We start from the raw sequence: 26,943 nt of genomic DNA, 5'->3' as shown, positions 1-26,943 counted from the left end.
ACTGAATAAGGCAATTAAATTAGTCTTTGATTCCGATAAACTTGTACTTTCTCGTAATGAATATTATGTTGGGAAAGATTATCTAAGTGGAGGTTTATTTGTGATTAAGATTATATTTAATTATAATAATAAAGTCACCACTTCTGCTTATTTTGTTGAATCCCTTGATATGTGACAGTGCTAGATTAGATCATGTGAATATTCATTCTCTAAAAAAGCTCATAAAAATGAGTCTACTCTCTAATAAATGCAAAATTTGTTTTGAAGCCAAGTATGCTAGACCTTCCTTAAAAACTCTTACTGATAGGAAGACTGAACTTTTAGAGTTAGTTCATTCTAATCTAGCATACTTTAAAAACACAGAGATTGAGAGTGAAAAACGCTATTTTATCACATTTGTAGATGACTACTCTATATATACAAAAGTTTATCTTTTAAGATCAAAAGATAAAGCTGATAAAACTTTTCTTTTTTATAAAGCAGAAGTAGAAAATCAGTTTGATAGAAGAATAACGTCTTAGATTCAATAGAAGTGGTGAAAATGACAGTAATTTCCTTAAAAGAGCTATGAGAAAGGCGACATTATACATGAGTTTACTACTCCTTATTTCCCACAACAGAATAACGTAGTTGAAAGAAAAAAAAAGCTTTAAAAAAATAATGAATGCTTTACTATTAAGATCTAATTTACCTGACAGTGGGGGCGGGGAGGTCGTACTTTCTGCAAACCATATTCTTAATAGAGCGCCTCATAAAAAATTAGACTGTACCCCATATGAATTGTGGAAAGGTTATGCCCCTAATCTGCAATACTTGAAAGTGTGGGGGTGCTTAGCAAAAGTGGGCCTGCTTGCTTTTAAAAAGAGCACTATCAGAACTAAAACCGTTAATGTTGTATTTGTTGGGTATGCTCTAGATAGTGTTGCATACAGATTCATGTCGTTGCATGATCATTCCATACGTGAGTTTAGAGATCTTGTTTTCTTTGAGAATGTGTTCCCTTTAAATAAATCTAGTATAAGTACTAATATACAGTTAGATGAGCATATTTCTTCCTCTAGTACACATAATAGAGGCATTCATAATAATGATGTTGAACCTAGGAGGAGTAAAAAATAAAGGACTGTCACTAGTTTCGGACCTGATTGCCTTACTTCCTTTGTGACTGAGATTAGTGATTTAGACTTGATAAGTGATTCTGTAGATCATGCAATTTTAATAGATGAGGATCTAAAAACTATGATGAAGCCATAAAATCTATATATGCTAGTTTTAGAGAGATGTCATTAATAATGAACTAGTGTCAATTATGTCTAATCACACTTGGGAACTAGTAGACTTGCCTAGAGGTTTTAGACCTATTAGGAAAAAATAAATCTTTAGAAAGAAACTTAGATCAGATGGATCAATACAGAGGTATAAGGTCAGACTATTTGTAAAAGGGTTCACTTAGAAATTTGGAGTATGTTATTTTGATACATACTTTCTTATGACTAAGATCTCAACCATTCATATTTTGTTTGCTTTATCCTCCACTCACAATTTGCTAGTACATCAGATGGATGTGAAGACAACTTTCTTGAATGGTGACCTGGACGAGGAGATTTACATAGAGCAACCCTTAGGTTTTGTGACACTTGGTATAGAAGATAAAGTTCGCAAACTCAAAAATCTTTGTATGGACTCAAACAAGCTCCAAAACAATGGTATGAGAAATTTCATTAGACTGTTCTTAGTTTTGGTTTTATTGTTAATTGTGCAGAAGCATGTGTATATTTTAAGATGTTTGGTTCTGATTGTGTCATCGTAAGTCTGTATGTGGATGACATGTTAATCTTCACCAAATTCCCATCTAATTCTTTCTCCATTTTATCCTTAGATAGGATGACATCCAACAATCGATGACACTCGTACATTGAGTTGACGTTACTAGATATGATTATTGCCTCCCTATCAATTGAAAGGCCAATTATTAAAGCGACATCTTTTAGCATGATACTTGTTTTCCTTTATGAAAAATGAAATGTATATGTTTTTGTCTCCATCTATCCAACAAGGCATTAAGCAACTCCAATAATATAATGAACTTTGTAACAATAGATGTTATATATGAACCAACACTCTTCAAGAGCTATACAATATGTCCATCAATCTTCAGGGATTTTAAATTATGTCAATCACGAACAATTTGATCTTCTCGTTTTTCAAAAAATCGCAAAAAATGACCAAATGCAAAATCTTAAAAACATATTTGAAAAAAAAATACAAAATTAAAAACTTTGAGTTGGAAATCCTACTGTATCGATAACTTAGTCTACAATGTGTTCTCCTTAAAATCTTGATGTGACCATTTTTCTCTAAGAAAAGAACAAAATAAAAGTTCTTTTACGGTTTAAGAGTTCAATAAAATTTTGGATAAGGAGAAAAACAAAATGAGTGGGGGTATTAATAGCATGGAAGTTAACTCTTATGGTTGTTGACTTTCACTTGTTAAATAGGTTGGTTGGGAGAATAGGTAAATAAATTTTCTAAGCATACTTCAAACCTCTAAACTCTCGACACCCATAAGTGATGAGATATTGTTGATTATACTTTGCAATACTAACTCATGATATTTAGAGCATTGACTTTGTGTTGATTTGACAAAAATATTCTTCCTAAAAACACATATTTTAAGAAATAAGTTTTGGAAAAATATTATAATAAAAAATACAAAAATATGATATTTAAGTTAAAAAAATGGTAAATGTGATTAAAAAATATAAAATAAAATCTTTTATCTTAATTATTAGTCATTTTCATATGATTTATGCAAAAAATATATAAAAATGACATAACCTATTATTAAGGTATAATACAAGAACTGATACAATATTTTTACTAATATTCAATATATATTTTTGATATATTGTTTACTTTTACCCATAATTCTCTCCACTTTTTTTTTCTTGTTTTTACCTATAATATTTCAACTTTTTTTTTCTATGCGATGGTTACTTTTACTCATATTTCTCAAATTCTTAAATTAGAAGGAAATATGTGTTTAAGCATGTCGGAACTAGGCCTGATCATAGGTCAAGTCACTCATCCAAGTTTTGGGAAAAATATAGGCCCGGAAAATGAGATTTGATAAAAAATAATGCTTGTTTTCTAAATGGGTTGGGCCTCGAGTAAGATTTTTTTGGCTTGAGCCCAGCCTGAATTTTCCCAAAAGTTTTTTCTTGCTACTATTTTGCTATTATATTGGTACTAGTTTGTTATTATTGTTTGAATATTGTATAATTCTTATTTTATTATTAATTTTGCTATTATTTTAGAGACATTCGCTTGCTAAGTTGCTACTATCTTAATGTTATTTTAAGTATAAAGACTTTTTTTTAATGTATTTTCAATTTGTTATGAAATATTTATTTTAATATTTTTAGTGTATTTGATGTATTATATTTTTAATTTATTTTCAAATAAAAATATTAAAAAAATTAATATAGGAGGACCAAACTAGACTCAAGTTTAATATTTTTTATTTGGGTTGAGCTTCAGTAAAATTTTAAGTCTATTTTTCAAGTTGGGCCGAACTTGAAGTCTAAAAAACTTGTTTGAAATTTTACATTGGCTCAACTTGACCTTTAAATCTAAACGAAACCCATGTCATTTTAATTTCAATGACATCAATTGCGACTCCAATATTTAATAGTTAAAAGTGAAATTTAATCATAAATTTTTTACTTATATAAGTAAGTACCGTTAGAGTCAAGAAGGCATTGGCACAATTGGTAAAGATCCTAGATTTTTTTAACATTATTTTTTAGAAGTGCTTTTAAAAGTACTACAAAAAAAATAAATTTGGGAAGTATTTTTGAAAATTTTAGCTTAAGATTTAAGTGTTTAATATTGTTGGCAAAAAGTACTTTAGCAAAATAAAATGTCCATTTTAGATAGGTGTTATAAAGTAGAGCTGATCATGGGCTGGGCGGCCCGGCTCGGCCCGGCCCGAAGACTTGCCTGAAAAATGGGAGGGTTTGGGTAAAAATATAGGCCCGAAAAATAGCTTTGGGAAAAAAAACGAGGCCTGTTGGGTAAAAGTTTTTTGGCCAGAGCCCGACCCAGCTCGACCCGAATTATATATTAATATATTTTTTTATTTTATTTTTAATCATTTTAAAATTTTAATATAACCATTTTTTATTATATTGTCAATTTGTGTATTGTTTTAAGAATTGTTTTAGTATTATTTTTATTTGTTTTAATATTTGTTTTTATGTTTTTAAATATATTTGATTTATTCTATTTTTAAAATTTTTTATTTAATGAAATAAGCAAAAAAAAATTAATATGGGTCGGGTCAGGCCGGGCTCGAGCTTAGCAATTTTATTTTGGGCCAGGCTTGAACAAATTTTTAGGCCCATATTTTGGGCTGGGCTGGGCCCGGGCCTAGTAGACAGGCCTAAAATTTTGTTTGGACCCGGCACGGCCCGGCCCATGATCACCTCTATTATAAAGTAACAAATATACATTTAAATAATATTTAAATTAGTTAATATTATCATATATTAATAAGAATATAAAAAATAATTTATTATAATTTATTGTTAATATTTTAATATATGAAATATATTTTTTAAACCATTAATATTAATTATTTATAAAATTTAATTCGAATATATAAACAATATTTTAAATATTAAAATATAAAAAAATTAAATTTAAATACATAATATTATATATTTAAAATAAATTTCAATAGAAAAGTAATTAATACCTAATATAAATATTATATAAAATATTTTATAAGTGTTAAAATTGTTCTTTGTTCTTAAAAGCACTTTTATCAAAAAATACTTCCTACTCAAAAAAATTATCTGTTAATGGCTCATAAAACATTTTGACTCAAAAAAAATTTTAAGAAATAATACTAGATTAAGTATAAAAGTTGAGATTTAATATGTGTTTAGATGAATAAAATAATATATTTAAATTATTTTTATCGCATACTACAATATTTAATATTACTATTATCCTAAAAAGTCAAATAAATGCAACGCGTATTTATATTAATTGTAATTTTGATGTATGAACTAACCTCCTCTACACGTGTACGGGTGAAACTTAAAAACAGAAAGCATTAGGGAACCAGCAGAAGAAAAGTTCGAGGCCAACAGTGGCGATGCTGATCGTTCATTTTCTCTCGGTGCAATAAAAGAAAAAACCCTGACGATTCAAACAATTCCTACAAAATTTGCTGATATGGTTACCTCTCTGCTTCTTAAATTTGAGTTAAATAACAAGCCTCTTTTGTTGTTTAAATGCTTTTTATATAAACTTTGTTTAAAGCTATAAAACTAAAATCCTTTCATTTGATTTGGTTCTGTTTCAAGGTCGCAATTCAACCTTTCTTTGTAGTCTCAATTGAATAGCTCCAGCTTCGGTTCCTCAACCTTTTTGAATTAAATGTTGTTGTTGAGTTTCTTTGCATGTTATGCTTGTGTATTTTACGCTGAAACCTCGAATATTATAGCTAGTTGAGTATTCTTGTTTCAAATGTAAGTTCATATCTGGGTAATGTTTCGCTGAACATAATAATCAAGATCCTAACTATCTGGATGGTAAGTGTCTAGTTCTTTTGAAGTGAGCATGTAAATGTTATTGCTTATTAGGGGTTTATTTGATTGGAAAATTTCTTGCTACTTTTTCCCCTGCATTTACATATTCAATGACTTTGCTCAGTCGCATGTGGTTTTCCCTGCATTTATGTAGGATAACTTTTTACTTAGTCCCATGTGAGTTTTGTAATATGTTCTCTTTTTTTGCAGTCTCTAAGGAGGGAGGAAGCATAAAGCAGTGCATATTTTCATTCTCGATACAGGCAGGGTGATCATGTTATAGTGCTTTTAGATGATTACCTAAAACAGGTTGGTTGATAAATGTTTTTAAATTTCGTTGATTAAGGACGGTCCAAACTGGGACCTGTTACATATCATCTAGGCTGGCCTCGATTGAGGTATTAATCTTCATGGTGCTCGGTATTCTAGGTGAAGGATGCTTGTTTCGTTGCAAGGCTAACTATGTAGGCTATCTTTTGACAGATTTCTCAGTCTATAATATGTACAGATAGAACATGTAAAATGATTTAGGAAAGGAGACAAGGTGAACTTGAAGTTTTTGAGTGGCTTCAAGTGCATGTTATTGCATCCAAGCTAAAACTAGGATTGAACATCTAGAACTTGTGAGTGATCCAAACATCAATGGACTTAGTTGTTCGTTTACGTTTTATGTTGCTTGAGATAGATATGATTTTGTGTTTATTAGAGCTCTCGGTCAGCAAATTTATTCTAAAAGTGCCATTTTGAGTCATTGTTTCAACCATATTTATTGGTCTGTATTTGCAAGTGTGACAGATCCCAGCCATTACATGTCAGTTAGGTTTTTAGTTTGCATATTCAGCTTTTTTTCCTTCCCTCTGTGTGTGTGTGCGTGTGAGGCAATATCGCATGTTTTATTTTGCAAAGGAGAAAATGTCCATCCTTGATATGTTGATTAGTTTTGTATCTGAAGTTCTAATCATTTTGTAAATTAGGTGCTCAGAAGTCAGAAATATAAATATACTACCAATTTATCATTGGAACTATATGGAATGTTAGATTTTGCTGGTTACAAAATGAGTTGAACAGAAATGTAATATAGAATCTGTTACCGATGCCTTTGTGGCGAAGAACTATGCCAGACGCAAGAAACCAGCAGTAGGAGAAGGGATCTGATTTTGATTTCATTGTGATGTGATTCTATTTTTGTGGGATTTAATTCTGATTTTATTTTTAAGAATTTCCTTATTAGTTTAAATAAGACTTTCCTAGTATGCTATCTGATTTGGGCTTGGCATCTATTACCTAATTTTTAAACACTGTTTAAATAGGAAAATAATTCATGAATAATACAAGTTGAAAGTTGAAAGTTCCAGTAAGTTTAAGGTAGGCAACTCGCTTAGAGTTTCAAGGTAGGCAACTCCTAAGAGTTAAATAACCACAGGCAAAAATAGGAATCGAAATAAGGGCAAGGACCCTTCATTCGAATCTGATTCTTCTGCTGCTCGTTTGGTGACTCGTATCTTAAAATTAAAATATAAGGACTCATATCTTAAAATTAAAATTAACCAAGTTCGTATAATTTGTTTTGTTTCAAGTTTGCATGTACTTGGTTTTTAATAAAGTCATTTGGCTATAGATATAATTTTTGTGACAAAAAAAATATTAACTTTTGGTTGCTATAATAATATTATTAGTTAATTAAATTGTTTTAATGTGATATACTTAGGTTGCGGTATGTTTTGAAATATGGAAGTGTTGGGAATTGATTTGGGAGATGATTTGAATATGAATATATTGTGAAATCTAAATTTTTGTAGGGGGTTTAATGTAAAATAAGTAGAAATGTTGTCGAATTTTTTAAAAACAAATTTACGACTACACACCATTTCAATAAAGTGAAATAGTAATTTAGGTTGTTTCGGCATTTCAATGTGGCAGTTTATATTCGGATCCTCTAATTGGGTTGGATATAAGTTGTCACATTTAGTGGTATTAGAATTATAGGTTTAGCCAATTCTCGGATTAGATCAAGTTAAGAATTGAGTCTAAAAGTACATGCCAAAGTTAAGTCGAGTCGGGGTCGAGATTTGGATGTTGGTTATAATTTTAAATTTTTTTTCATGTTTTATAGCTAAAGATGTCTGTAGAAGCCAGAAATGAAGTTGATCATGATGTAAATAACGGTGGTTCTTCCGCTAAGAATGAAAGTAGAATTGGGTCAGAAACACCTGTTATGGACTCAGCTGGTGCTCAACAGTTTAGAGATGCTAAACCTAGACTCGAGGGTCATATTGATGAGATCTTGCTCTGTGTTATAGCAGAAGCTCTTCAACGAGTAGATGGATCTACTCCTACAACTTTTCTAGCGTCAGTAATTCGACAAGCATTGATAAAAGAATTGCGAAAATATGGTGCCATAGAATTTATGGGTTTAAAAGGGATTGATCCATCATCAGCTGAAGCTTGGTTGAAATCAACAAATCGAGTATTGCAACAGCTCGGGTGTACTCCAGGGGAATGTGTCACATTCGCTGTCTCTCTTTTGGAAGAAGAGGCGTATTTATGGTGGCAGACAGTTACCCGTCATGTATCAGCGGATCGGATTGATTGGGAATTTTTTCAGTCTGAATTTCAAAAGAAATACGTTGGCGAATTATATTTGGAAGACCGGAAACATGAGTTCTTAACATTGAAGCAGGGTGAGATGTCTGTGATGGATTATGAGCGTGAGTTTCTTCGGCTTAGTAAATATGCCTCGGAGCTTGTGCCAACAGAAGAAGAAAGTTGTAAGCGGTTCCTTCAAGGATTGCGAGATGAACTCAAAGTTCAGTTGGTTTCTCATAGAATGAAGGAGTTTGTTGACTTGACTGAACGAGCTAAAATGGTAGAACACGTCTTGGGTCTTGATAAGAAATCTGAATTCTCTCGAGCTATTGGGAAACGAGCAGGGACTTCTAGTTCGTATCAGACATCTAAGAGAGCTAAAGAAACTCGTGAGTCTAGGAGAACGACCTCAAAATTTTCTAAACTTGAGAGAGCTCGAGATTGTCAACCGTCGGTACCAGTGCGTAGCGTGAGAGGTCCTGCAAGAGATTCTGATATTCCAACGTGTGTTCATTATGGGAAAAAGCACCGAAGTGAATGCTGGAAGTTGAAAAAAGCTTGTTTTCGATGTGGATCTTTGGAACATTTTTCTCGGGATTGTTTGAAGAATGAAGATACTTCTCTAGTGATAGCTCAAAGGTCCATTCCTTCTGCTAGGGGGCGAGGAAATCCTCGTAGTGGTTTTGTTTCACGAGGGATTCAGAGGAAAGATACGGGTTCTGCTACTCAGCAATCAAAGGTCAGAGCTCCAGCACAGGCCTATGTTGTGCGGACCTATGAAGAGGGTGATGCTACAGATGTCATAGCAGGTATATTTCTTTTATGTTCAGTATCTGTATATACCCTGATTGATTTTGGTTCATCTTACTCTTTTATAAATGTTAGTTTTCTGAAAAGGAATTATTTAAAGTTGGAAATGTCAAGTATTGCAATGGTGGTAATGAGTCATTTAGGACAAATCGCATTAGTTGATCAAGTTTGTAAGCGATGTCCGTTGGAAATCCAAAACATATTCTTCATTTTGATTTATTAATCATGCCATTTGGTGATTTCGATATGATTTTGGGTATGCACTGGTTGACAGAATATGGTGTAATTCTAGATTGTCATAGGAAGAAAATTTTAATCCAAGGTATAGATGGAGAGAAAATGGAAGTAAATGGTATTAGATCGAACAGTTCGTCTCGCATCCTTTCTTTAGTTTAAGTTAATAATGTGACAGCCCAAAATTTACCCTAGTCGGGAAGTGGTTTCGGGACCACAAGACCGAGTCGTAAAAATAATTACTTGCTATATTCTATGCTTATTATGTGTGAACATGAGTATGTGGAAGTTTCACTCCTTAATTTTACCAATTGCATGAGAAATTATTAATTGGGATCAATTTGAGACATTGTAAAAATATGATAGTCTAATTCAAATGGTCTATTAGTGCATGTACCAAAAAGAGTGGTTTTGCATGTCAATTTGTCCATAAAATTTATGGTGGCCGGCCAAGGAGTGATAATGCTCCACTCATTCTAATTTAAAATGTTTCTTTGGTGAACAAATGATGGGATTAATAATAGAAAAGGGAACAAAAAAAAAAGGTGTCATACTTGCCATCACCTAGCCGAAAAACCAAGAAAAAAGAGAAGGGGAGAAAGGAACTTGGGAGGGATTCGGCCATTGCTTGCCTAGGGAGAGTGTTTGATGTTGTGGCATGAAAAATGAGGGAGGTTGAATGCTTAATAAGGAGAGAAGAAGGAGTGTTCATATTTTCTTTCTTTTGCAATTGTTCTAACTAGAGGAAGAAGGGGAAACAAGATTCGGTCAAGGTGGTCCTTTAGACCAAGGTATGTTTAATGTTGTCTTAGAGATGCATGCATGTTTTAAATAGCCCATGTTCAAACCTTGAACCTTGTTGATAACATGAGCGATCGGTCATGAGAAAGTGTTCAAGGAAAGGTTGTTGATGAAAGAAATTAATGTGTTAAGGGATTATATGAAACTTATTCATGTTTATATATGTTATATGCAACGAAAATGGTTGATGATTTTGGAGGTGATTAGCTTGAATCGGCCACGGTATATCCATAAACACGATCTATGCTTGTTATGTTACTCATGGTTAAAACAATTCGGCTAGGACATTCGGCCATGGATGGTTGTATTTCTTTGATGTTGTTTTTGATGCTTTAGGGCATTGAGGGTTGATTATAGATGAGGTGAGTTTCTTGATTTAAAATTTGATGGATGTTAAGCTAATTGGGCAACCAAAGGTTCAATATTTTTGTTATGAGGTCATATGTGCATTTCGGCCATGGTCTTTGCTTGAATATGAGATTTGTAATGTGATTTTCCTAAATTGTCTATGAATTTGGTTGTTGATTTCATGGTAATGGTATATTGAATCCATGAGAATTTAGTAAGGTTGCATTCGGCAACTTACTTGAAATTAAAAATCGATGTCTAAGCTTAGGTGATTTCGATGATGATATATGTGTGTATACATAAGTATATTTAGTTGATTCGGCTTTGGTAGTTGCATGAGATTATTAGCCGAATATACTAACATACATATACATGTGAGATTGGATTGTAAATATTTAGCAAGGTGGTTAAACTAGTTAAATTATTGATATAGCTCAAGGAGCTAAAGGAGGTGAATCGAGCAAAGGCAAAGAAAAGGTTATCGAGTAGCCGAGTTGGAACCGTCTTACCCAACACGAGGTAAGTCATTAAGCATGTAGTTGGTATTATTTCAATGGTCATAATGTTGTGTATTGATGCTGAATGGAATGAATAAATGTACATATATATATGCATGTACGTATGTGATGATGAAATTGTTGAATGAAATAAAAGAGGTAAGATGTAATGAGTTGTTGATCTCGGCACTAAACGTGCGGGATAACCATTTATGACTATGAGATTGGCGCTAAGTGCGCGGGATTAAATTGTTCAGCACTAAGTGTGCGATTCGACTTTGTTGCACTAAGTGTGCGAAATGAATATGATGCACTAAGTGTGCGAATTGACCATGCGGCACTAAGTGTGCGAGTCTAACTATGTAGCACTAAGTGTGCGATTTGATTACGTGGCACTAAGTGTGCGAGTTGATTATATAGCACTGAGTGTGCGGGCTCAATATACATTCGTGAATCATTATGGACACTATGTGTGCGACACTATTGAGCTGATCGCGGACAGCGGATCGGGTAAGTGTCTTGAGTACATGGCTAATATGTGCTATGCGTATACTTGGTGTTGAGCTCGGTAAGTTGAACCTATGTGACAACTATACTTGAAGTCACGTACATAAAAATTTATCGTAAGATGGGTGAAAGGCCGTTTTGTGGTTTGATTGTAACGAAAATAAATTGATTTATAAAAATGCTTCAATGTCCTATTGATGAGTATATGAATTGTGAAGGCATGAATTGATATGAAATTGAATCGGTAGGTTGGAGGAACTATGGCATGGTTCGGTATGGATGGAGTAAATTGTCTCATTCCATTTTGTTCCTCTTGTGATAATGTTATTGATGTATAGTAGAGCATTGCTTATGACTTACTGAGTTATAAACTCACCCGGTGTTTCCTTGTCACCCATTATAGGTTGCTTGGACTCATCAATTTTTGCGGGGTCGGGCCGTCATCGAACTCATCACACCGGATAGCTAGTTTTGGTACTTTCTTCTTAGTGTGCTTAGAAGATCATTTTGGCATGTATAAGCTAGTACGTTGTGTTTGAATTATGGCATGTAAACTTTAAGCCATGCGAAAATGGCACGAATGTTCGAATGAGTAGGATCGAGGGTAGGCATGAAATGGACCTAGTTACTTTCGTAACAGATGCTGGCAGCAGCAGTGTCATGAGATTGAAAAATCACTAAAAATAGTAGGAGTGGAATTAATTGATGAATAAATTATGTAATCGAAGCTCGATGAGTCTGTTTTCATGAGAAAGTAACGAAAAGATCATATGGGCAGTATATTAAGAGATAATCAGATTTTAGTGGGACAGGGCCAGAACGGTTTCTGGATTCCCTGCTCCGACTTTGGAAATTCATTATAAATTAACCAGAGATAATTAGGGGTCGTACCATATATGTGCAGATTCCTCTCTGAGTCTAGTTTCCATAGAAACAAACGGCAACAGTATTGAAGCCCCGTGCAGGGAGATATCCCAGTCGTAATGGGCAAAGGTCAGTGTAGTCGACCCCTGCAACTTGGGGAACTTTGAATAATAAACTGTACTAATTGGCCCAACCAAAAATTCTAGAAAAAAATACATAGATGGGCACATGAGTCTAGTTTCTGGGAAAAATTACGAAACTGATTTTCGAGTTACGAAACTCAAGATATGATTTTTAAAACGACTAGTACACAGATTGGGCAGTGTCCGGAAAATAAATTTTGTAAGAGGTTAAAGCCAGTCAACACCTCGTGTTCGACCCCGATGACGGTTTCGGGTTCGGGGTGTTACATTTTATTGGTATCAGAGCTATGGTTTAGTCGGTTCTAGGACTTCCATAGCACGTATGAGTCTAGCTATACATGCCATAATGTTAATGTTTAAAAGGGTGATGACTTCTGACGGTTGAAATGTTTTTGTCTTGATTAGTAAATGGATCCCGGTGAAGAAAGAACCCTAGCGGATGACGTTGAGAGCGTAGCGACTGCTCCTGCACAAGGGACGCCGCCTGTTGAACCTCAGTCATCTGCGAATAATCAAGGTGAGGGGGCTAAACAAGCCTTCTTTACCATGATGAATGAGTGGGTCGCGCAATATGCCCGAGCCAACCCGGCTGTCCAACAATTCCCAAATTTGAATAACCCACCCCAAGAGCCTGTAAGGCCGTCAGTCGCTGATCCTGTGAGGCTGAGTAAGCTACCTGTAGACTTGATTAGGAAGCGTGGGGCCGAGGAGTTCAAGGCCATAGTAACTGATGATGCCGAAAGGGCCGAGTTCTGGCTTGATAACATCATTCGGGTGTTCGATGAATTGTCATGCACACCCGATGAATGTCTAAAATGTGCTGTATCTTTGTTGCGAGACTCAGCCTACTATTGGTGGAGGACCTTGATTTCCATAGTCCCGAACGAGCGAGTAACTTGGGACTTCTTTCAAACGGAATTCCGGAAGAAATTTATTAGCCAACGGTTCATTGACCAGAAGCGTAAGGAGTTCTTGGAACTCAAGCAAGGCCGTATGACTGTATCTGAATACGAACATGAATTCGTAAGACTTAGTAGGTATGCCCGGGAGTGCGTAGCTGATGAGGTTGCTATGTGCAAAAGATTTGAGGAAGGATTGAACGAAGATTTAAAGCTACTAATGGGTATTCTGGAAATAAAGGAATTCGTAACACTAGTCGAACGAGCCTGCAAGGCGGAGGAACTTGGAAAGGAGAAGAGGAAGGCTGAATTTGAAGCTAGAGATTATCGTAAAAGATCGACGGGTAAAGCTCCGTTCTCAGCTGTGAAGAAGTTCAGGGAGGACATTAATAAGTCGAGGGCGACTGCGGGAATTTCCATCAGGGCAAGACCATCGATGGGCTCCCGAGCTACTTCGGTAGCTAGTGTGGGCAATAATCGTCACGAGAAACCTGAATGTCCCCAATGTGGAAGACGACACCTAGGTGAATGTTGGGGCAAGTCTACTAACAGGGCCTGTTACGGATGCGGTTCGAAGGACCACTTCATTAGAGATTGCACGGAGTTGGATGAGAAGAATAAGATTCAAGGTGCAAGACCTAGTGGAGTGACATCTAGAGGTAGACCACCGAGAATTTTTGGAGGCAGGGGTGGTAGTCAGAGGGGGCTTCTGATACGGCCGATCGCGCCGAGAACCGTGCTCCTGCTAGAGCATATGCCATTCGCGCACGAGAGGAGGCATCCTCCCCCGACGTCATCACTGGTACCTTTACTCTCTTTGATACTAATGTGATTGCATTGATTGACCCTGGTTCTACTCATTCATATGTATGCGAAACCTTAGCAACCAGTAAGACTCTACCTGTTGAGTCTACTGAGCTCGTAATTCGAGTATCAAACCCTTTGGGCCAATGCGTACTTGTTGATAAAGTGTGTAAGAGATGCCCTCTAATAATCCGAGAATCCTGTTTTCCGGCCGATTTGATGCTTTTGCCGTTCGACGAGTTTGATGTTATTCTTGGTTTGGATTGGTTAACCGCACATGATGCGGTTGTGAATTGCAAAAATAAGACTATCGATTTGAGGTGCGCGAATGACGAAATAATCCGAGTTGAGTCTGCGGACTTAAGGGGGTTGCCACTGTAATATCAGCAATGTTGGCCCAGAAATATGTAAGGAAAGGGTGCGAAGCATACCTCGCGTATGTACTTGATGACAAAGAGTTAGAAAAGAAACCCGAGTCGGTGCCGGTGGTTTGTGAATACCCGGATGTTTTTCCTGAAGAGTTATCGGGTTTGCCACCTGTTCGGGAAGTAGAGTTTGGAATTGAGCTTGTACCTGGAACTACGCCAATTTCGATCGCTCCGTATCGTATGGCACTAACTGAGTTAAAAGAGTTGAAAGCTCAGTTGCAAGAATTGACGGATAAAGGTTTCGCTCGACCGAGTTTCTCACCTTGGGGTGCACCAGTATTGTTCGTGAAAAAGAAGGACGGAACCATGAGGTTGTGCATTGACTATCGTCAACTGAATAAAGTGACGATAAAGAATAAGTATCCGTTACCGCGTATAGATGATCTGTTCGATCAATTAAAGGGAGCATCGGTGTTTTCAAAGATAGATTTGAGATCGGGTTATTATCAGTTGCGGATTCGAGATTCGGACGTACCCAAAACTGCTTTCAGAACGAGGTACGGTCACTACGAGTTCTTAGTGATGCCGTTTGGGCTCACTAATGCCCCTGCGGTGTTTATGGATTTGATGAATCGGATCTTCAGGCCGTATTTGGACGGTTTGTAGTTGTGTTTATTGATGACATCTTGGTCTATTCAAGAGACGAGACCGAACATGCTGAGCATCTGAGGCAAGTGTTGCAAATTTTGCGGGATAAGCAGTTATATGCTAAGTTCAGTAAGTGTGAGTTCTGGTTAAGAGAGGTTAGCTTCTTGGGTCATGTGGTATCAGCATGGGTATTCGAGTTGACCCGAGCAAAATTTCAGCCATACTTAACTGGAAGCCTCCGAGAAATTTACCGAAGTCCGGAGCTTTCTAGGGCTCGCCGGCTATTACCGACGATTTGTCAAAGGTTTCTCGATGATAGCCACACCAATGACGAAGCTACTTCAGAAGGATGTTCAGTTCAAATGGACGGAGAAATGTCAGAAAAGCTTCGATCAACTGAAAACTCATCTGACTGAAGCTCCAATTTTGGTGCAACCCGAATCGGGTAAAGAGTTTGTTGTTTTAGTGACGCATCCCTACTCGGGTTGGGTTGCGTATTGATGCAAGAAGGTCGAGTTGTGGCCTATGCGTCGAGACAATTGAAGCCACACGAAAGAAATTATTCGACCCATGATCTCGAACTAGCCGCCATTGTGTTTGCATTGAAAATATGGCGACATTATTTGTTTGGTGAGAAGTGCCATGTGTTTTCGGATCACAAAAGTCTCAAATATTTGATGACTCAACGAGACTTGAATCTGCGACAAAGACGTTGGCTTGAGTTGTTGAAAGATTACGAGCTTGTCATTGATTACCACCCGGGAAAGGCTAATGTGGTTGCGGACGCCTTAAGTCGGAAATCACTGTTTGCTTTGCGAGCATGAATGTACACTTGTCTGTCCTACCTGACAATGTGTTAGTAGCTGAATTAAAAGCCAAACCATTATTGACTCATCAAATTCGTGAAGCTCAGAAAGTCGATGATGAATTGGTTGCAAAACGAGCTGAGTGTGTTCCGAACAAGGAATCGGAGTTTCAGATTGATGATGATGGTTGTTTGAGGTTTAAAAGTCGTTTGTGTGTTCCAAGGAATTCGGAACTCATTCCGATGATTTTGAACGAAGCCCATTGTAGCCGAATGTCAATTCACCCGGGGAGCACGAAAATGTACAACGACTTGAAACGTCGATTTTGGTGGCATGGTATGAAGCGAGACATCTCCGACTTTGTTTCGAGATGTTTAATATGTCAACAAGTGAAAGCGGAACATCAAGTGCCTTCAGGGTTACTTCAGCCGATCATGATACCCGAGTGGAAATGGGACCGAGTCACAATGGACTTTGTGTCCGGACTGCCATTGTCCGCAAGTAAGAAGGATGCGATTTGGGTTGTTGTTGATAGGCTGACTAAGTCGGCTCACTTTATCCCCGTGCGTACGGATTTTTCATTGGATAAACTAGCCGAGTTGTATGTTTCTCAGATTGTGAGATTACATGGAGTACCTATTTCTATCGTGTCGGATAGAGATCCGAGATTCACCTCGCGATTTTGGAAGAAATTGCAAGAAGCTTTGGGTACCCAGCTGCATTTTAGCACCGCTTTTCATCCCCAAACCGATGGTCAATCCGAGCGGATAATTCAGATACTCGAGGATATGCTGAGATGCTGCATCCTTGAGTTTAGTGGTTCATGGGAACGGTATGTACCTTTGATTGAATTCGCTTACAACAATAGTTTTCAATCAAGTATTAAGATGGCACCTTACGAGGCTTTGTACGGTCGTAAATGCCGTACACCATTGTTTTGGACCGAGCTCGGTGAAAGTAAAATTTTCGGAGTTGATTTGATTAAAGATGCCGAACAGAAAGTAAAAGTAATCCGTGAAAGTTTGAAGGCAGCCACAGATCGTCAGAAATCGTATGCGGATCTGAAACGGAAGGACATTGAATATCAGGTGGGAGATAAAGTGTTCCTTAAAGTTTCGCCTTGGAAAAAGATACTTAGGTTTGGCCGTAAGGGCAAGTTGAGCCCGAGATTCATTGGGCCGTACGAAATCTCCGAACGAGTGGGGCCAGTTGCGTATAGATTGATTTTGCCCCCTGAGCTTGAAAAGATTCACGATGTCTTTCATGTTTCGATGCTTCGACGCTATCGATCTGATCCGTCGCATATAATTAGCCCATCAGAGGTTGAAATTCAAGCCGATATGAGTTATGAAGAAGAACCGATACGTATCCTAGCTCGTGAGGTGAAAGAGTTGCGAAACAAAAGGGTTCCGTTGGTTAAGGTGTTGTGGCTTAAACACGGGATCGAGGAAGCAACCTGGGAACCCGAGAGCTCGATGAAAGAACAATACCCAAACCTATTTACCGGTAAGATTTTCGGGGACGAAAATTTCTTAAGTGAGGGAGAGTTGTGACAGCCCAAAATTTACCCTAGTCGGGAAGTGGTTTCGGGACCACAAGATCGAGTCGTAAAAATAATTACTTGCTATATTCTATGCTTATTATGTGTGAACATGAGTATGTGGAAGTTTCACTCCCTAATTTTACCAATTGCATGAGAAATTATTAATTGGGATCAATTTGAGACATTGTAAAAATATGATAGTCTAATTCAAATGGTCTATTAGTGCATGTACCAAAAAGAGTGGTTTTGCATGTCAATTTGTCCATAAAATTTATGGTGGCCGGCCAAGGAGTGATAATGCTCCACTCATTCTAATTTAAAATGTTTCTTTGGTGAACAAATGATGGGATTAATAATAGAAAAGGGAACAAAAAAAAAAGGTGTCATACTTGCCATCACCTAGCCGAAAAACCAAGAAAAAGAGAAGGGGAGAAAGGAACTTGGGAGGGATTCGGCCATTGCTTGCCTAGGGAGAGTGTTTGATGTTGTGGCATGAAAAATGAGGGAGGTTGAATGCTTAATAAGGAGGGAAGAAGGAGTGTTCATATTTTCTTTCTTTTGCAATTGTTCTAACTAGAGGAAGAAGGGGAAACAAGATTCGGTCAAGGTGGTCCTTTAGACCAAGGTATGTTTAATGTTGTCTTAGAGATGCATGCATGTTTTAAATAGCCCATGTTCAAACCTTGAACCTTGTTGATAACATGAGCGATCGGTCATGAGAAAGTGTTCAAGGAAAGGTTGTTGATGAAAGAAATTAATGTGTTAAGGATTATATGAAACTTATTCATGTTTATATATGTTATATGCAACGAAAATGGTTGATGATTTTGGAGGTGATTAGCTTGAATCGGCCACGGTATATCCATAAACACGATCTATGCTTGTTATGTTACTCATGGTTAAAACAATTCGGCTAGGACATTCGGCCATGGATGGTTGTATTTCTTTGATGTTGTTTTTGATGCTTTAGGGCATTGAGGGTTGATTATAGATGAGGTGAGTTTCTTGATTTAAAATTTGATGGATGTTAAGCTAATTGGGCAACCAAAGGTTCAATATTTTTGTTATGAGGTCATATGTGCATTTCGGCCATGGTCTTTGCTTGAATATGAGATTTGTAATGTGATTTTCCTAAATTGTCTATGAATTTGGTTGTTGATTTCATGGTAATGGTATATTGAATCCATGAGAATTTAGTAAGGTTGCATTCGGCAACTTACTTGAAATTAAAAATCGATGTCTAAGCTTAGGTGATTTCGATGATGATATATGTGTGTATACATAAGTATATTTAGTTGATTCGGCTTTGGTAGTTGCATGAGATTATTAGCCGAATATACTAACATACATATACATGTGAGATTGGATTGTAAATATTTAGCAAGGTGGTTAAACTAGTTAAATTATTGATATAGCTCAAGGAGCTAAAGGAGGTGAATCGAGCAAAGGCAAAGAAAAGGTTATCGAGTAGCCGAGTTGGAACCGTCTTACCCAACACGAGGTAAGTCATTAAGCATGTAGTTGGTATTATTTCAATGGTCATAATGTTGTGTATTGATGCTGAATGGAATGAATAAATGTACATATATATATGCATGTACGTATGTGATGATGAAATTGTTGAATGAAATAAAAGAGGTAAGATGTAATGAGTTGTTGATCTCGGCACTAAACGTGCGGGATAACCATTTATGACTATGAGATTGGCGCTAAGTGCGCGGGATTAAATTGTTCAGCACTAAGTGTGCGATTCGACTTTGTTGCACTAAGTGTGCGAAATGAATATGATGCACTAAGTGTGCGAATTGACCATGCGGCACTAAGTGTGCGAGTCTAACTATGTAGCACTAAGTGTGCGATTTGATTACGTGGCACTAAGTGTGCGAGTTGATTATATAGCACTGAGTGTGCGGGCTCAATATACATTCGTGAATCATTATGGACACTATGTGTGCGACACTATTGAGCTGATCGCGGACAGCGGATCGGGTAAGTGTCTTGAGTACATGGCTAATATGTGCTATGCGTATACTTGGTGTTGAGCTCGGTAAGTTGAACCTATGTGACAACTATACTTGAAGTCACGTACATAAAAATTTATCGTAGGATGGGTGAAAGGCCGTTTTGTGGTTTGATTGTAACGAAAATAAATTGATTTATGAAAATGCTTCAATGTCCTATTGATGAGTATATGAATTGTGAAGCATGAATTGATATGAAATTGAATCGGTAGGTTGGAGGAACTATGGCATGGTTCGGTATGGATGGAGTAAATTGTCTCATTCCATTTTGTTCCTCTTGTGATAATGTTATTGATGTATAGTAGAGCATTGCTTATGACTTACTGAGTTATAAACTCACCCGGTGTTTCCTTGTCACCCATTATAGGTTGCTTGGACTCATCAATTTTTGCGGGGTCGGGCCGTCATCGAAGTCATCACACCGGATAGCTAGTTTTGGTACTTTCTTCTTAGTGTGCTTAGAAGATCATTTTGGCATGTATAAGCTAGTACGTTGTGTTTGAATTATGGCATGTAAACTTTAAGCCATGCGAAAATGGCACGAATGTTCGATGAGTTGGATCGAGGGTAGGCATGAAATGGACCTAGTTACTTTCGTAACAGATGCTGGCAGCAGCAGTGTCATGAGATTGAAAAATCACTAAAAATAGTAGGAGTGGAATTAATTGATGAATAAATTATGTAATCGAAGCTCGATGAGTCTGTTTTCATGAGAAGTAACGAAAAGATCATATGGGCAGTATATTAAGAGATAATCAGATTTTAGTGGGACAGGGCCAGAACGGTTTCTGGATTCCCTGCTCCGACTTTGGAAATTCATTATAAATTAACCAGAGATAATTAGGGGTCGTACCATATATGTGCAGATTCCTCTCTGAGTCTAGTTTCCATAGAAACAAACGGCAACAGTATTGAAGCCCCGTGCAGGGAGATATCCCAGTCGTAATGGGCAAAGGTCAGTGTAGTCGACCCCTGCAACTTGGGGAACTTTGATAATAAACTGTACTAATTGGCCCAACCAAAAATTCTAGAAAAAAATACATAGATGGGCACATGAGTCTAGTTTCTGGGAAAAATTACGAAACTGATTTTCGAGTTACGAAACTCAAGATATGATTTTTAAAACGACTAGTACACAGATTGGGCAGTGTCTGGAAAATAAATTTTGTAAGAGGTTAAAGCCAGTTAACACCTCGTGTTCGACCCCGATGTCGGTTTCGGGTTCGGGGTGTTACATTTTATTGGTATCAGAGCTATGGTTTAGTCGGTTCTAGGACTTCCATAGCACGTATGAGTCTAGCTATACATGCATAATGTTAATGTTTAAAAGGGTGATGACTTCTGACGGTTGAAATGTTTGTCTTGATTAGTAAATGGATCCCGGTGAAGAAAGAACCCTAGCGGATGACGTTGAGAGCGTAGCGGCTGCTCCTGCACAAGGGACGCCGCCTGTTGAACCTCAGTCATCTGCGAATAATCAAGGTGAGGGGGCTAAACAAGCCTTCTTTACCATGATGAATGAGTGGGTCGCGCAATATGCCCGAGCCAACCCGGCTGTCCAACAATTCCCAAATTGAATAACCCACCCCAAGAGCCTGTAAGGCCGTCAGTCGCTGATCCTGTGAGGCTGAGTAAGCTACCTGTAGACTTGATTAGGAAGCGTGGGGCCGAGGAGTTCAAGGCCATAGTAACTGATGATGCCGAAAGGGCCGAGTTCTGGCTTGATAACACCATTCGGGTGTTCGATGAATTGTCATGCACACCCGATGAATGTCTAAAATGTGCTGTATCTTTGTTGCGAGACTCAGCCTACTATTGGTGGAGGACCTTGATTTCCATAGTCCCGAACGAGCGAGTAACTTGGGACTTCTTTCAAACGGAATTCCGGAAGAAATTTATTAGCCAACGGTTCATTGACCAGAAGCGTAAGGAGTTCTTGGAACTCAAGCAAGGCCGTATGACTGTATCTGAATACGAACATGAATTCGTAAGACTTAGTAGGTATGCCCGGGAGTGCGTAGCTGATGAGGTTGCTATGTGCAAAAGATTTGAGGAAGGATTGAACGAAGATTTAAAGCTACTAATGGGTATTCTGGAAATAAAGGAATTCGTAACACTAGTCGAACGAGCCTGCAAGGCGGAGGAACTTGGAAAGGAGAAGAGGAAGGCTGAATTTGAAGCTAGAGATTATCGTAAAAGATCGACGGGTAAAGCTCCGTTCTCAGCTGTGAAGAAGTTCAGGGAGGACATTAATAAGTCGAGGGCGACTGCGGAATTTCCATCAGGGCAAGACCATCGATGGGCTCCCGAGCTACTTCGGTAGCTAGTGTGGGCAATAATCGTCACGAGAAACCTGAATGTCCCCAATGTGGAAGACGACACCTAGGTGAATGTTGGGGCAAGTCTACTAACAGGGCCTGTTACGGATGCGGTTCGAAGGACCACTTCATTAGAGATTGCACGGAGCTGGATGAGAAGAATAAGATTCAAGGTGCAAGACCTAGTGGAGTGACATCTAGAGGTAGACCACCGAGAATTTTTGGAGGCAGGGGTGGTAGTCAGAGGGGGGCTTCTGATACGGCCGATCGCGCCGAGAACCGTGCTCCTGCTAGAGCATATGCCATTCGCGCACGAGAGGAGGCATCCTCCCCCGACGTCATCACTGGTACCTTACTCTCTTTGATACTAATGTGATTGCATTGATTGACCCTGGTTCTACTCATTCATATGTATGCGAAACCTTAGCAACCAGTAAGACTCTACCTGTTGAGTCTACTGAGCTCGTAATTCGAGTATCAAACCCTTTGGGCCAATGCGTACTTGTTGATAAAGTGTGTAAGAGATGCCCTCTAATAATCGAGAATCCTGTTTTCCGGCCGATTTGATGCTTTTGCCGTTCGACGAGTTTGATGTTATTCTTGGTTTGGATTGGTTAACCGCGCATGATGCGGTTGTGAATTGCAAAAATAAGACTATCGATTTGAGGTGCGCGAATGACGAAATAATCCGAGTTGAGTCTGCGGACTTAAGGGGGTTGCCACTGTAATATCAGCAATGTTGGCCCAGAAATATGTAAGGAAAGGGTGCGAAGCATACCTCGCGTATGTACTTGATGACAAAGAGTTAGAAAAGAAACCCGAGTCGGTGCCGGTGGTTTGTGAATACCCGGATGTTTTTCCTGAAGAGTTACCGGGTTTGCCACCTGTTCGGGAAGTAGAGTTTGGAATTGAGCTTGTACCTGGAACTACGCCAATTTCGATCGCTCCGTATCGTATGGCACTAACTGAGTTAAAAGAGTTGAAAGCTCAGTTGCAAGAATTGACGGATAAAGGTTTCGCTCGACCGAGTTTCTCACCTTGGGGTGCACCAGTATTGTTCGTGAAAAAGAAGGACGGAACCATGAGGTTGTGCATTGACTATCGTCAACTGAATAAAGTGACGATAAAGAATAAGTATCCGTTACCGCGTATAGATGATCTGTTCGATCAATTAAAGGGAGCATCGGTGTTTTCAAAGATAGATTTGAGATCGGGTTATTATCAGTTGCGGATTCGAGATTCGGACGTACCCAAAACTGCTTTCAGAACGAGGTACGGTCACTACGAGTTCTTAGTGATGCCGTTTGGGCTCACTAATGCCCCTGCGGTGTTTATGGATTTGATGAATCGGATCTTCAGGCCGTATTTGGACCGGTTTGTAGTTGTGTTTATTGATGACATCTTGGTCTATTCAAGAGACGAGACCGAACATGCTGAGCATCTGAGGCAAGTGTTGCAAATTTTGCGGGATAAGCAGTTATATGCTAAGTTCAGTAAGTGTGAGTTCTGGTTAAGAGAGGTTAGCTTCTTGGGTCATGTGGTATCAGCATTGGGTATTCGAGTTGACCCGAGCAAAATTTCAGCCATACTTAACTGGAAGCCTCCGAGAAATGTTACCGAAGTCCGGAGCTTTCTAGGGCTCGCCGGCTATTACCGACGATTTGTCAAAGGTTTCTCGATGATAGCCACACCAATGACGAAGCTACTTCAGAAGGATGTTAGTTCAATGGACGGAGAAATGTCAGAAAAGCTTCGATCAACTGAAAACTCATCTGACTGAAGCTCCAATTTTGGTGCAACCCGAATCGGGTAAAGAGTTTGTTGTTTTAGTGACGCATCCCTACTCGGGTTGGGTTGCGTATTGATGCAAGAAGGTCGAGTTGTGGCCTATGCGTCGAGACAATTGAAGCCACACGAAAGAAATTATTCGACCCATGATCTCGAACTAGCCGCCATTGTGTTTGCATTGAAAATATGGCGACATTATTTGTTTGGTGAGAAGTGCCATGTGTTTTCGGATCACAAAAGTCTCAAATATTTGATGACTCAACGAGACTTGAATCTGCGACAAAGACGTTGGCTTGAGTTGTTGAAAGATTACGAGCTTGTCATTGATTACCACCCGGGAAAGGCTAATGTGGTTGCGGACGCCTTAAGCGGAAATCACTGTTTGCTTTGCGAGCAATGAATGTACACTTGTCTGTCCTACCTGACAATGTGTTAGTAGCTGAATTAAAAGCCAAACCATTATTGACTCATCAAATTCGTGAAGCTCAGAAAGTCGATGATGAATTGGTTGCAAAACGAGCTGAGTGTGTTCCGAACAAGGAATCGGAGTTTCAGATTGATGATGATGGTTGTTTGAGGTTTAAAAGTCGTTTGTGTGTTCCAAGGAATTCGAACTCATTCCGATGATTTGAACGAAGCCATTGTAGCCGAATGTCAATTCACCCGGGGAGCACGAAATGTACAACGACTTGAAACGTCGGTTTTGGTGGCATGGTATGAAGCGAGACATCTCCGACTTTGTTTCGAGATGTTTAATATGTCAACAAGTGAAAGCGGAACATCAAGTGCTTCAGGGTTACTTCAGCCGATCATGATACCCGAGTGGAAATGGGACGAGTCACAATGGACTTTGTGTCCGGACTGCCATTGTCCAGTAAGAGGATGCATTGGGTTGTGTTGATAGCTGACTAGTCGGCTCACTTTATCCCGTGCGTACGGATTTTCATTGGATAAACTAGCCGAGTTGTATGTTTCTCAGATTGTGAGATTACATGGAGTACCTATTTCTATCGTGTCGGATAGAGATCCGAGATTCACCTCGCGATTTTGGAAGAAATTGCAAGAAGCTTTGGGTACCCAGCTGCATTTTAGCACCGCTTTTCATCCCCAACCGATGGTCAATCCGAGCGGATAATTCAGATACTCGAGGATATGCTGAGATGCTGCATCCTTGAGTTTAGTGGTTCATGGGAACGGTATGTACCTTTGATTGAATTCGCTTACAACAATAGTTTTCAATCAAGTATTAAGATGGCACCTTACGAGGCTTTGTACGGTCGTAAATGCCGTACACCATTGTTTTGGACCGAGCTCGGTGAAAGTAAAATTTTCGGAGTTGATTTGATTAAAGATGCCGAACAGAAAGTAAAAGTAATCCGTGAAAGTTTGAAGGCAGCCACAGATCGTCAGAAATCGTATGCGGATTGAAACGGAAGGACATTGAATATCAGGTGGGAGATAAAGTGTTCCTTAAAGTTTCGCCTTGGAAAAAGATACTTAGGTTTGGCCGTAAGGGCAAGTTGAGCCCGAGATTCATTGGGCCGTACGAAATCTCTGAACGAGTGGGGCCAGTTGCGTATAGATTGATTTTGCCCCCTGAGCTTGAAAAGATTCACGATGTCTTTCATGTTTCGATGCTTCGACGCTATCGATCTGATCCGTCGCATATAATTAGCCATCAGAGGTTGAAATTCAAGCCGATATGAGTTATGAAGAAGAACCGATACGTATCCTAGCTCGTGAGTGAAAGAGTTGCGAAACAAAGGGTCCGTTGGTTAAGGTGTTGTGGCTTAAACACGGGATCGAGGAAGCAACCTGGGAACCCGAGAGCTCGATGAAAGAACAATACCCAAACCTATTTACCGGTAAGATTTTCGGGACGAAATTTCTTAAGTGAGGGAGAGTTGTGACAGCCCAAATTTACCCTAGTCGGGAAGTGGTTTCGGGACCACAAGACCGAGTCGTAAAAATAATTACTGCTATATTCTATGCTTATTATGTGTGAACATGAGTATGTGGAAGTTTCACTCCCTAATTTTACCAATTGCATGAGAAATTATTAATTGGGATCATTTGAGACATTGTAAAAATATGATAGTCTAATTCAAATGGTCTATTAGTGCATGTACCAAAAAGAGTGGTTTTGCATGTCAATTTGTCCATAAAATTTATGGTGGCCGGCCAAGGAGTGATAATGCTCCACTCATCTAATTTAAAATGTTTCTTTGGTGAACAAATGATGGGATTAATAATAGAAAAGGAACAAAAAAAAAAAGGTGTCATACTTGCCATCACCTAGCCGAAAAACCAAGAAAAAGAGAAGGGAGAAAGGAACTTGGGAGGGATTCGGCCATTGCTTGCCTAGGGGAGTGTTTGATGTTGTGGCATGAAAAATGAGGGAGGTTGAATGCTTAATAAGGAGGGAAGAAGGAGTGTTCATATTTCTTTCTTTGCAATTGTTCTAACTAGAGGAAGAAGGGGAAACAAGATTGGTCAAAGTGGTTTTAGCTGTTTAGGTCTAAGTGATGATGTTTTATAGCCATGTCAAATTGAACTTTTGATCATGAGCGATCGTCATGGAAAGTTAAGGAAAGGTTGTTGATGAAAGAATTATGTGTAAGGATTATATGAAATTATTCATGTTTATATATGTTATATGCAACAAAATGTTGATGATTTTGGAGTATTGCTTGATGGAGGTATATCATAACGCGATCTATGTTTTATTTACTTATGGTTAAATTGGCAAATGGATGGATGGTTGTATTTCTTTGATTTGTTTGATGCTTTAGGGCTTGAGGGTTGATTATAGATGAGGTGATTTCTATTTAAAATTTGAGGATGTTAAGTTTGGCAACCAAATTAATATTTTGTTATGAGGTCTATGGCATTTGGCCATGGTCTTTGGCTTGAATATGAGATTGTAATGTGATTTTCTAAATTGTCTATGAATTTGGTTGTTGATTTCATGGTAATGGTATATTGAATCCATGAGAATTAGTAAGGTTGCATTCGGCAACTTACTTGAAATTAAAATGATGTCTAAGCTTAGGTGATTTCGATGATGATATATGTGTGTTACATAAGTATATTTAGTTGATTCGGCTTTGGTAGTTGCATGAGAATTAGAATATATAACATACATATACATGTGAGATGATTGAAAATATTAGAAGGTGGTTAAATAGTTAATTATTGAATAGCTCAAGGAGTAAAGGAGGTGAATCGAGCAAAGGCAAAGAAAAGGTATCGAGTAGCCGAGTTGGAACCGTCTTACCCAACACGAGGTAATTTAAGCATGTGTTGGTATTATTTTCAATGGTCATTTTGTGTATTGATGCTGTAAATAATGATAAAA

At 38.1% G+C, this 26,943-nt stretch overlaps 1 protein-coding gene across 15 annotated transcripts in view; it reads left to right on the top strand.

Annotated features, from left to right (window-relative positions):
- Positions 1–5,080: 5,080 nt before the first annotated feature.
- LOC107955427 (uncharacterized) overlaps positions 5,081–26,943 on the top strand; it is a 49,767-nt gene continuing 27,904 nt past the window's right edge. For 8 of the 15 annotated variants that reach the window (XR_005929945.1, XR_005929939.1, XR_005929940.1 and 5 more), the window contains exons 1-3: positions 5,090–5,247; positions 5,811–5,909; positions 7,714–8,995. Coding sequence is in view for 7 of the 15 variants with exons in the window: in XM_041116791.1 (XP_040972725.1) it covers positions 7,720–8,995 (1,276 nt within the window). In the remaining 8 variants the exon portion in view is untranslated. Of the gene's footprint in view, positions 5,604–5,810; positions 5,910–7,713; positions 8,996–10,812; positions 10,901–11,786; positions 12,233–19,846; positions 19,918–26,943 lie in introns of those variants that run through there. The other 7 variants (XM_041116790.1, XM_041116789.1, XM_041116787.1 and 4 more) reach the window with 7 other exon arrangements.

This window comes from Gossypium hirsutum, chromosome A07, assembly GCF_007990345.1.
Source record: "Gossypium hirsutum isolate 1008001.06 chromosome A07, Gossypium_hirsutum_v2.1, whole genome shotgun sequence".
In the NCBI taxonomy this organism is placed as follows: domain Eukaryota; kingdom Viridiplantae; phylum Streptophyta; class Magnoliopsida; order Malvales; family Malvaceae; genus Gossypium; species Gossypium hirsutum.
This window is presented reverse-complemented; position numbering and strand designations above follow the sequence as displayed.